The sequence below is a fragment of the Sceloporus occidentalis genome, unplaced genomic scaffold (genome assembly GCF_023333645.1).
Source record: "Sceloporus occidentalis isolate IW3139 unplaced genomic scaffold, rSceOcc1.0.p SCAF_4, whole genome shotgun sequence".
NCBI classification, from domain to species: Eukaryota; Metazoa; Chordata; class Lepidosauria; order Squamata; family Phrynosomatidae; genus Sceloporus; species Sceloporus occidentalis.
In genome coordinates, this window is record NW_028316984.1 from 193,907,445 (window position 1) to 193,920,139 (window position 12,695).

The window sequence follows — 12,695 nt, forward strand, 5'->3', positions numbered from 1 at the left end:
TCCTCACCTCAGAATGCCATCTCTGCATCCTCTTGCTTTGCCACCCCAGAATACCTCACATACAGATACACATACTGTATGTAGCAAAAGCATTCTGTCAATTTGCCAAATTGAAAGAGAAACACTTGTAACATTCGCATTGTAGCATTTGCATATTACACACACAAAAATAATTTTAAAAAAGCCTCTTGCAAAGTGAGGTGCCGTGCCAGGAGCAAGCAAACGAAAGGGAAATGTAGTGCAAGCAGACACATTCTATCAAAATGTATCTCCCATGCATGTCCCAATGTGGCATAGAGTATGTATTTAAACAGAATGTAGTAAAGACACATGTTAAAACATTAAGGAGCAACTAAAAATAAATAAGTGTCATATAAAAGCCAAGCACAGAATTAAAACAGCTTTTTAAAGCAATGACAAACAAATGTGTTTAATTAATAAATGATATTACCAGGGGAGATAATGAAAAAGTGATTATAAGAAGGGGGACTTTTTAACATTGAATAAATACAACAATCCTTTAGAGGGAGTGTTTTTCAGGGTTATATTGAAGAAGAACACTGACAACCCACACTGCATTCCTGCAGCCATTCAGCAGTAATGAAATGAATGACATGGTTAAGACTTTGGCTGCTTCTGAAGCACTGCAAAGGACTAAGACCACAGAAGCATCAGAGTGACAATAAACCAACATTAGACAAAAGTAACCACAGTTTGCTTGGATATCTGTGAGCCAGATCCTTGTTTGTTCAATCACACAATAGTTAAAAAAAATAAACATTATTACAGGGGTCGGCAACCCCCGGCCCGCAGGCCAGATCTGGCCCGGCGAGGCCTGGGGACCGGCCCGAGCCCGGTCCTGCCGCCGATTGGGCAATCAGCGGCAGGACTGGGACTCTCACGTGGGGCCGGGACTTTTGGCCTCTCGCGCGAGAGGTCAAAGGCCCCACGCTCTCATGCGAGAGGCCAAAGGTCTCTCACGCGAGCGCGCGGGGCCTTTGGGGGGCCGCCGGCCTCCTCCCTCCTTCTGTGGAGGCCAGGAAGGAGCCCCAGGGGCCGCCGGCAGGAGCCTCCTCACTCCTTCCTGGCCTCCATGGAGGCCGGGAAGGAGCCCAGAGAGAGAGGCCTAGGGCTGCAACGGCCGTGGCGGTGCCCAGGAGGCAGCCTGCCCAAGTCCTTCCCTTCGGCCTCCCTCCCCTTCGGCCGAAAGGGCCCCTTGGAATCCGTTCGGCCGAAGGAAGGCACCGAGGAGGAGAGGGCGGGCACACGCTTCCTCCTCCCCATGGGGCTTCTGCAGACCTGAGGTGTCCTTCGGAGGACACCTCAGGCCTGGCGAAGCCCCGAGGCTCTGCCCCTGGCATGCGGCTCCGCCCCCGGAGGGTGGAAGCTCCAGCCCCGGCACACGGCCCCGCCCCCAGAAGGTGGAAGCTCCCCCCCGCCAGTTGTCTGAGGGACAGCAACTCGGCCCTCGGCTCAAAAAGGTTGTCTACCCCTGCATTATTATGTCTGATCACAGCCAGAGAATATAGCATATAAATGAAAAATGATCACTTAGGGAAGATTGATGGCAGTGTTTTATGATCTTAGAATTGCTGGAAGCCTAATGTACATAATTATAAATCAATTCTGAAAGTTTTATTGCATTTTACAGAAAAGGTACTTCCTTGATTTTGATTAAACACTGAACCATCAAATTTATTTTTATATTTTGAGTTAGCAATAATGCAACGTGAATTTGAGGAAGTGATCTCCTTTATTACAGTTTTGTTATGTTGTATTTTTCCAATTTCAGGCTAGATTGCTGTAAGGTTGTTCATGTTATCTAACATCATGTCAGCTTTGACTTATTTTGACTCTATGAAAGAAAGACCTCCAAGAGCCCATTATCAACTGTTCTGCTCAGGCCATGAAAACTCAGGCCAGCCACAGCTTCCTTGACTGAATCCATTTACTTTACTTCCTCATCTCCTACTGCTTTCCACTTTATCAACTTTTCTAGTGAGCCATATTGTCACATTATACATCCAATGTAAGAGTCTCAGCTTAGGTATCTGCTGTAAGGTAGTCAAGGTCTGCTGTCCCAGCCCAGGATTTCCTCTGCCCCATCTCGGATTCGCCCCTTTTCACTCACTGCCCCTCACTCCTGGAACCTTCTTCCCCCACAAGCAAGAGCCATCACTTCTTTAACCAGCTTCAAAACGGAGTTGAAGACCATCCTGTTCAGAGAAGCATTCCCAGGCATTGCATAATTGTCACTTGCTATTTGATGTTCTTTTGTCGTCTGTTTTATTGAATCATTTCCTGTATTGCTATGTACTGTATATGTATTATCCTACTAGAGAGGCCCCTTCCCCACCACCTTTCCCTTTGTGTCGTGTCTTTTTAGATTGTAAGCCTGAGGGCAGGGAACCATCCAATTAAAAAGATTGTATATACAGCGCTGTGTAAATTTACAGTGCTTTATAAATAAAGGATGATGATGATAATAATAATAATAATAATAATAATAATACTCCAACCACCCATGAACTTTTGGTAGTTCAGAGTCAAGATTTTGACTAGAGCTGATATATCACACCACATTTACAATGATCTTGTAACTAACTCTCTAGTTAACTATTTGCCTCTGGAATCAACGAATGCTGGTTTTCAGTTTTAAACCTCCCCACCATCACTCAAATTAATGTTATTTAAGAATTTTGGACTAAGTACAATCCTTCCTGAATGTAGTTGCAATCTAACATAAAGAGTGGAACATGTTGGGAAGGCTACTCTGAAGGCTGTGGAGCAGAGAACCTCATGAATCATTAGTCCTCCTCTGCAGCAGCCTAGTTGTTTCTAACTCTAAAGCCCTCACTTGGCTTTAGAGGTAGAACACTGGAGACATAGCAAACTGGCTTTCAAAAGTAGGTCTTTGATACTGTGGTAGCAAAAATTTGGAGTAGCAGCTGCTAGCGTGTGAGAAGTAGCAAGAGACTAGAGGACAAAGCTATTGGAGCCTGACCTTTCCTCAGGACCATTAGGAAATGCTGTCCCATTAGCAGCACTGGAGTAAAAATTAACTGCTATTCCAATCAGTTTTTAAACATGGAACAAGAAGGAAGCAACATTCTCCCTTTTGTTCCAGGCAATAAAATGTCTTGTGGGTAAAGGATACAAGGTAGGGAGATTTCTCCTTGCACCCTAAAAATGTGCATATATTTGATGTTTGTGTGTGTGTGTTCAAGTTACCTGTCAACTTATGGCAACCCTATGAATTTCAAAGGGTTTTCATAGCCAAGAAAGAGATGGTTTTGCCAGTTCCTTCCTCTAAAATATTAATTTTTTTAATATTTAAAATATTAAATATTTTAATATTTAAAATATTAAAAATGTTAAAGTATTAAACTTAGCTTCCAAGATCAGATGTGATCTGGTTGGTGCTTTTAAGGTATTCAGGCTTGGATGAAATATTTACTGATACATGTTACACTTTGACTGCCCTGGTGGAGCAGTGGTTAAATACCTGTACTGCAGCCATTCACTCATAAGGTTGCGAGTTCAATCCCAGTCAAGGGGGCACAAGCTCTACTCAGGCTTGCATCCTTCCAAGGTCACTAAAATGAGTACCCAGCTTGTTGGGAGAAATTAGCTTACACTTTGTAAACTGCTTAGAGAAAAATAACATTAGCAATAGCAATAGCAAGTACTGTACATTTCTATATCACTTATCAGTGCAATTAAGCACTCCCTAAGCACTTTACAAAGTGTAAGCTAATTGCCCCCAACAAACTGGTATAGAAATATACTTGCTATTCCTATTGCTATTTGACCCCCATCCCATTCCACACCACAGAGAATCCTTAATAATTTTTTGTACTAATATTACTCATTAATTGTACTGTTACACCTGAATAATTCCATATTATCATTGAATGTAATGACAACAGTAACGACAGAAACAACTAGCATCATTCAAATTCTGCCTTTAAATTACAAGCACAGCCAAAAAGTGTGGGGAGCAGTGATGTCATCCCCACTGAATCTTTTATTTTGATTTGATTTGATTTGATTTCTATCCCACTTTTATCCCTGAAAGGGACCCAAGGTCACTCACAAATAAAAATTCAAAAAACATATTTGTTGTTGTTGTTGTTAGCTGCCCTTGAGTCAGTTCTGACTCATGACGACCCTGTGAATAAGACATTTGCAAGCATCCCTATGCTCCACTGCCTTACCCAGATCCTGGAAGCCCTTCCCATAACCTCCCTGATTGAGTCTATCCATCTGGTTTGTGGTCTTCCTCTCTTTCTTCTATCTTTACTAGCATTATTGTTTTTTCTAGTGATCTGTAACTTCTCATGATGTGGCCAAAGTGCAATAGTCTCAACTTGATCATCTTTACTTCCTAGGAGTGCCCTGGTCTGATCTGTCCAAGAATCCATTTGTTTGTCTTCTTGGTATCCTAAGTACTCTTCTCCAGCACTACATTTCAAATGAGTGGATTTTCTTTCTGTCTGCTTCCTTCACTGTCCAGCTTTCACATCCGTACATGGTAATTGGGAATAAAACAAATAAAAATATCATCTAAAAACAATATAAAATTACAGACATTAAAACCAGACTAAAACCATGATACCCTCCTATATAACAAACACCCAAGCCATCCCATGATTATACATCAAAAGCCTGCCTGAATAAAGCCTATTTCAGCTCCATTGATGTGTCACTCGATGCCACCTGTACCCCCTAGTGACACCACTGAACTCCAGGAAGCAAGAAGAGGCAGGATGGGGATAGGAAACTCCTCTGGATCCAGGGCAAACTGGATGGAGGGAAGGTTCAGAGTGATCAGGTGTCCAAACTGCAAAGGAAGACAAGGCATCGCAAAATGGAAGGTCTTCTCAAAAATGTAAGGCATGACCTACAGTTGGCCCTCCTTATCCGCGGATTTTTTATCCACAGATTCAAGCATCCACAGCTTGAAAATATTCAAAAAAAGTATAAATTCCAAATAGTAAACCATGATTTTCCATTTTATATAAGGGACATCATTTTGTTCTGCCATTATATGTAATGGGACTTGAGCATCCATGGATTTTGTTATCCATGGGGGATCCTAGAACCAAATCCCAGCGGATAACAAGGCCCCGCTGTAAAAGCTAGACCTGTGGTCCCCAAACTTTGCTCTTTAAGGGATTTTGGACTTCAGCTCCCAGAATCCCAGACTACTGGCCCACATGGCTGAGGCTTCTGGGAGCTGAAGTCCAACATCTCTTTGGGAACCACTGCACTAGACAGTCCAAAACACACTGCAGACATAACCCAGTCTGAGACTGCTTGAACTGCCCTGGCTCAGTGCTAGGGAATCCTGGGGATTGTAGTTTATTGTGGCAGCAGAGTTCTCTGACAGAGGAGGCTTAAAATGTCTCACAAAACTACCCTTTTCCCTAGCACTGGGCCAGGGCAATTCAGCCGGCCTCAGACTGGGGTTACTGCTGTATTGTAAATCCATGCTTCTCTGTTATTTATTTATTTATTTATTTATTTATATCCCACCTTCCTCACAGTTCAAGGACTCAAGGTGGCTTACAAATCTAAAACAGTCCAAGTTAAAACACTACAAAACGTTCAAAATAAAAGTTTAAAAAACAAACAATTCCAACAATTCGAAGCATTACAGTATTAAAACTTAAAGTTTAAAACTCTTTAAAACAAAAACAAAACAGCATCCCTTTCATGCAAAAGCCTGATGGCATAGAAATGCCTTTACCTGCCGCCAGAAGGACAGCAGGAATGGAGCCCTCCTGGCCTCTCTAGGGAGGGAGTTCCAGAGCTTGGGAGCAGCCACTGAGAAGGCCCTCTCTCTTATTCCCAGCAAATGCACCTGAGAGGGTAGTGCAGCAGTTCTCAACCTGTGGGCCGCAATCCCTTTGAGGGTCAAACGTCCCTTTCACAGGGGTCGCCTAAGACCATCAGGAAACACTATTTCGGAAGGTCTTAGGAACTGAGATGAAAAGAATTTCATGGTTGGGGATCAGCTCACAACATGAGGAACTATATTAAAGGGTTGCGGCATTAGGAACGTTGAGAACCACTGGGTAGTGGGACAGAGAGAAGGGCATCTCTTGATGACCTCAATATTCTTGGTGAGAGAGATATGGTCCTTCAAATAGCCTGGACCCAAGCTGGACCAGGCTCTAGTCAAAATGGAGGACATAATGCCTCTTGGAGGGAAGGTGGGAATGGAGGACAGGTCCTGGAAAAGGAGGTCAGCCTGGGATGGTTGGATGAAGGGATGGAGAGGGAAAAGTGAAGAGAGTCACCACCAACACTACCTCCATCCTTGGCTGCTGCAGCTGCTGCTGCTGGAGAAGGAAGAAGAGACAACCTGCAAAGATGGAGAGGAAGAGGAGGCAGGTGAGGAGAGAGAAGGATGGAGCAGGTGGGCCAAGAGGACCTCAGGGGAGGATGCTCTGGGGATAGAGGTACCACCTCTGGATCCAGGGCAACCTGGATGGAGGGATGGTTCCGGGTGATCAAGTGTCCAAACAGCAAAGGAGGACAAGGCACCACAAAATGGACCTTCTGGAGGGAAGGTGGGAATGGAGGGCAGATCCTGGAAAAGGAGGAGGGCCTGGTCTGCCTGGAGGAAGGGATGGAGAGAGGAAAAAAGAGAGAGAGAAAGAGAAGAGAGTCCTCTCCAACACCAGCTCCATCCCTGGCTGCAGCTGCTGGAGAAGGAAGAGAAGGCGGAGGAGAGTGCAGAGAGCGAGAGGAGAGGAGGCAGGGGAGGAGAGGAGAGGGAGAGGGATGGAGAGGTGGGCCAAGAGGAGGAAGGTGCTGCTCAGGGGATGGAGGTACCACCAAGAAGCCAAAGGAGATGGAGGAAGGGAAAGGCCCAGCTGGGGCAGACCCAGAGCCCCCACCCAGCCCCAGGGGAAGGACTCTGGGGCCCAGGAGGCTCCCAAAAGGAACCCCCAAAGTCCCTCCAGCCCTCAGGAGCCCCCCAAAAAGGCTGCTCACTCTCTAGAGTCGCCATGCTGGCTCCTGTAGCAGCTGCTGAAACAACACCTCCTTCCTCTTCTTCTTTTTTCCTCCTTCCTCTCCTCCTTCTTCCAGCAGCAGCAGCCGCCCCCCGGGAGGCGGGAGAAGGCCCCCTCAATGCTTGCTTCCCTCAGGAGCCCCTCAGAAGAACAGAAAGAGAGAGAGGGCTTTTGCAGCTCTCTCTGGCTCTGGCACAAGAGCGCGCAGGCGCCCACCGGGAGGCAGCCCTGGCTCAGCTCAAAGGGGGAGGGGGCAGGCGTCCTCCTTTTCCCGGACGCCATCGACACCCCCCTGGACTCCTCTCCCAGAGGCACCCCCCCCCCATGCCTTCCATTTTGAGCAGGGCTAAGGAGTCCCTTGGGTAACCCATCATTGCTGGTTTTCTCCTTGCATCGAATCACAGAGTTGGAGGAGAACATCCAGTCCAGCCCTATTCTGCCATGCAGGAACTCACCCTCAAAGCATCCCAGACAGACAGACTCTGCTTAAAGACTTCCAAGGAAGGAGACTCCACTACACTCCGAGGAAGGAGTGTGTTCCACTGTCTAACAGCCCTTATTGTCAGGAAGTTCCTCCTAATGTTGAGGTGGAATCTCTTTTTCTGTAGCTTGCATCCATTGTTCTGGGTCCTGTTCTCTGGAGGAGCAGAAAACAAGCTTGCTCCCTCCTCAATGTGACATCTTTTCAAATATTTAAACAGGACTATCATATCACCTCTTAACCTTCTTTTCTCCAGGCTAAACATCCCCAGCTCCCTAAGTCGTTCCTCATAGGGCATGGTTTCCAGACCTTTCACCATTTTAGTCACCCTCCTCTGGACACGCTCCAGTTTCTCAATGTCCTTTTTGAATTGTGGTGCCCAGAACTGGACACAATATTCCAGGTGGGGCCAGACCAAAGCAGAATAGAGTGGCACTATTACTTCTCTTGATCTAGACACTATACTTCTATTGATGCAGCCTAAAATTGCATTGGCCTTTTTAGCTGCCGCATTGCACTGTTCACTCATGTTCAACTTATGGTCTACTTGGACTCCTAGATCCCTTTCACATGTACTTTCATTCAGCAATGTGTCCCCCATCCTATATCTGTGCATTTCATTTTTCTGCCCTAAGTGCAGCACCTTACATTTCTCCGTGTTGAATTTCATTTTGTTAGCTTTGGCCCAGTTTTCTAGTCTGTTCAGGTCATTTTGAATCTTGATCCTGTCCTCTGGAGTATTAGCTATTACTCCTAATTTGGTGTCATCTGCAAATTTGATAAGTATGCTCCCAATTCTGTCATCCAAGTCATTGATGAAGATGTTGAATAGCACTGGGCCCAGGACAGAGCCCTGTGGGACTCCACTGGTCACTTCTCTCCAGGATGAAAAGGAGCCATTGTTGAGCACCCTTTGGGTTCGGCCGGTCAACCAATTACAGATCCATGTAACAGTTACTTTGTCTAGCCCACATCTTACAAGCTTGTTTGAAGGAATGTCATGGGAAACCTTGTCAAAGGCCTTACTGAAATCAAGATATACTATATCCACAGCATTCCCGTCATCTACCAAGGTGGTAATTTTATCAAAGAAAGAGATTAGATTTGTCTGGCATGACTTGTTTCTCTGAAACCCATGTTGACTTTTTGTGATTATGGCATTGCCTTCTAGATGTTCACAGACTCTCTGTTTAATGATCTGCTCCAGAATCTTTCCTGGTATTGATGTCAGACTAACTGGACGATAATTGTTGGGATCCTCTTTTTTCCCCTTTTTGAAGATGGGGACAACGTTTGCCCTCCTCCAGTCTGCTGGGACTTCTCCTGTTCTCCAGGAGTTTTCAAATATGATTGCCAATGGCTCCGATATTACTTTTGCCAGTTCTTTTAATACCCTTGGATGGAGTTCATCTGGTCCTGGAGACTTAAATTCATTTAGATTAACAAGGTGTTCCTCTACTAGCTCTTTACTTATTCTGTGCTGAAATTCCCCTATTCTGTCCTCTGCTCCATTATCCTCAGGTTGAGCACCCTTTGCCTTTTCTGAGAAGACTGAGGCAAAGAAGGTGTTGAGTAATTCTGCCTTTTCTCTGTCTTCTGTTAGCATTTTGCCATCTTCTCCATACAGTGGCCCTACCGTTTCCTTCTTCTTCCTTTTGCTACAGACATATCCCCAAAAGCCCTTTTCATTGTTTTTAACCTCTCTAGCAAGCCTGAGTTCATTCTGTGCTTTAGCTTTTCTGACTTTACCCCTACATAGGCTCACTATTTGTTTGAATTCCTCTTTGGTGATTTCCCCATTGTTCCATTTCTTATACATGTTCCGTTTCAAACTTAGCTCGGTTGAAAGTTCCTTAGTCATCCATCCTGGTTTCTTGAGACATCTCCCATTTTTCTTCCTCATTGGAACGGTTTGAAATTGTGCCTTCAGTGTCTCTCTTTTGAGAAACTCCCATCTGGCCTGAATTCCCTTCCCTTTTAGTATTTCTGACCATGGGATCACCCTCAATACTTCTCTAAGTTTACTGAAATCCGCTCTCCTAAAGTCTAGGATGCGTGTCTGACTCTGCCTGGCTTCTCCTTTCCACTGTATTACAAACTCCAGGAGAACATGGTCACTTCCACCTAATGATCCCACCACTTGCACCCCATTAACCAAGTCATCCTTGTTGGTTAGGATCAGATCTAAAATAGCTGACCCCCTTGTTGCCTCTTCCACCTTTTGGACCATGAAATTGTCTTCCAGGCAAGTGAGGAATTTGCTAGACCTTGAGGATTTTGCTGAGTTTGGCGGGGTACAGACCGCCGCTTTGCAGCGGTCTGGCACCGCCGCCAGAAGGTCCGCGGGGGAGCCGGAGCCTTCAAACGGCCCGACTCCCGCGCGGACCGAAAAAAGAAGCTCCAAAATGGAGCTTCTTTTTGCGTCGCGTTTGCGACGTAGCGAGGCGCCAGGGGCGCGCTCGCTACGTCAGCAGCGGCGCGACGCGTCTGGACGCTGTGCGTCCGATGCGTAAAGATGGCGGCGCCCATGTAGAAGGGGCGCCACCATCTTGTACGGACGGAGTCCGTACTAGACCATGGGGCGTCTAAAAGAGACGCCCCTTTTTTAAAATGGGACGTCCGGAGGACGTCCCAAATGTCCGTGTAGAAAGCCCCATAGACTTCCAGCAAATATCAGGATAGTTGAAGTCGCCCATCACTACTACATCTCTCTTTTCTGACTGTGTGGTCATCTGTTCTAGAAAGATATCATCCAATTCCTCAGTCTGACTTGGGGGTCTGTAGTAGACTCCCACCGTAACACCCTTGTTGTTTCCCTCCCCTTTGATTCTTATCCAGATGCTCTCCACCTGGCTTCCATGATTGATGTCCTGGATCTTTCACTGGTGTAAATATCTCTGACATATAGTGCTATTCCTCCTCCTTTCCTGTGTGGCCTATTTCTCTTAATAAGGTTATACCCCTCTATTTCCACATTCCAATCATGAGACTCATCCCACCAGGTTTCAGTGAGGCCTATTATATCATATTTGCTTTGTTGTACTAGAAGTTCAAGTTCATCTTCCTTATTTCCCATGCTCTGTGCATTAGTGTAAAGACATTGCAGACCATGGATCCCCTTTACTTGCTGCCTGTGCAAGTTTTTTGCCTCCCACTATTGGGTCCTTGCACTTATTTTATAATAATACTTATTTATTTATACCCCGCTCTTCAGCCAAGGCTATCAAAGCAGCTACAATTTGTTAACTAGACATTTCCCTGCACTATTTGTCTTGTTTCCTCTATGTCAGTTTGACTATTTTCTCCATCCCTTTCACCTTCCATAATATTGCCCCTCCCCCACATAACTTTTATTATTTTTAAATAATAAAAAATTTTGAAATTTTGAAATTTTGATTTTTTCAAAAAATCTAGGGCCTCTCCTTTGTCCTCTCTTGAGCTCCACCCCACTCACACTGCCTTTACAGCAATTTAAACAAACAGGTGAATGCCCTAGCCCATTTCTGGGTTTGTTATCCACAGTATACATCGATGCACATTGATGCAAATTTGGTTGCTCACATGTGAAAGCAGTCGAATAAAGATGGAGTCGATGATGTGAATGCATTTAGAATACTTCCAAGCCATTCACGTTTTATCCTGGGTCTATTCAGGTCTGTTCGCATCAGTTATTTACTCTACTGATGATGCGGATGTTTTTTTTTTAAATTTGTGGGGAAAAACAATATCAATTCTCTTGGGGGTCATTCATACATCTTTTTTGTACTGGAACTATGCAAATATCCTCACTCAAAAATTCCGGTTTTGTTCACACTTTGAAATGCAATGATCCGCATTTCTTTGGGATTTTAGCAGGAGCCGGCCAGTTCTGGGCTTGGCCTTTGTGGTCTGATTGGGGAGGGGAAGAGATGATCCTTTCCTCCCAAGAAGCTGCCAGAAGCCAGCCTAGAGCAATGGGTGTTTTGGGGGAAAGGGAGAGGAGGAACATCTCTTCATAAATCCAGATGGGAGGTGCCTTGTCCCTGCAAGGAGTTGGCATAACTGCATTCAAGGAATGCTGCTTTTAACTTAGGTTTCTTCTCATCATTATTCACACTGCAAATGATGTGAATCATGTTTAAAAACTTGGGGGAAACCCCAGTTTCAAATATCTCAGGTTACATGGGTTTTGAAGTAGTTCCCCCCACCAACTGATTTGTGAGCATTTGCGGTGTGTATGAGCAACAGAGATACAACCCAAATTCATCCTAGAGTATTTTCACCATGTGAATAAATCCCCCAGATTAAGTGGGTTTTTGGCAGCTCTCCCCAAACTTTATTGAATGCATTCGGGACACGTGTGAACAATGGAGATTCAACCAAGATTCATCCTGGATTATTTTCACAGTGTGAATAACCATTAGGATATGGAGTAATGGATTCAAGCTACAGAAAAAGAGATTCCACCTCAACATTAGGAAGAACTTTCCAATAGTAAGAGCTGTTTGACAGTGGGGTATGCTGCCTCTGAGTGCAGTGAAGTCTTCTTCTTTGGAGATTTTTAAACAGATGGATGGCCATCTGTCAGGAGAGCTTTGATTCTGTGTTTCTGCATGGCAGGGGGTTGGAATGGATGGTCTTTGGCATCTCTTCCAACTCTTGGATGCTATGATTGTATAACCAGCACTGTAAACTGTGCCTGGAAATGGTCAGGTTGCCAGTAAAGCTGTTCCACCAAGAGTGGTATATGCTTCCCATAACTCTGGTTGCAAAATTTAGGACCTGCTGAAGTTTTTCTATGGTTTCCAAAGGCAGACCCAAATAGAGTTGTATCCTGAAGAAGGTGCAGGACATTACAAGTGGATTTTGCTATACAAAGCAACCAAAGTCAGCATGCTGCTATGGGAATACCCCGGGGGGGGGGGGGGGAGCACCAAATGCAGCATAGGTTTACTGCAGACTCAAAAGCTGCACAGCATGAAGAAAATATATTTGGCTTACTGCTTATCCAGAAAATGCTGATAAACTGGGGAAAAAATGGCCTCAAAGATGGAAAAAATTATCATAAATTCAGTAAGCCCACAGATAACATCTACATTTCTGAAAAAGTAGTCCAATAAAATCACACTTAACACTCCATGCAGTTATTGGCATAATTTAGACACAAAACAAGAACAGTTTAGTACTATGCATTCAGGCACCCCACATAA

At 44.9% G+C, this 12,695-nt stretch overlaps 1 protein-coding gene across 1 annotated transcript in view; it reads right to left on the bottom strand.

Moving 5' to 3' along the window:
• The window catches only part of SYT16 (synaptotagmin 16), a 113,165-nt gene extending 106,021 nt beyond the window's left edge, over positions 1-7,144 (bottom strand). Inside the window, exon 1 of the mRNA XM_089522754.1 lies at positions 7,006-7,144. Within this exon, the coding sequence (XP_089378880.1) occupies positions 7,006-7,021 (16 nt within the window). The 5' untranslated portion in view covers positions 7,022-7,144. The remainder of the gene's footprint in view (positions 1-7,005) is intronic.
• Positions 7,145-12,695: the final 5,551 nt, after the last annotated feature.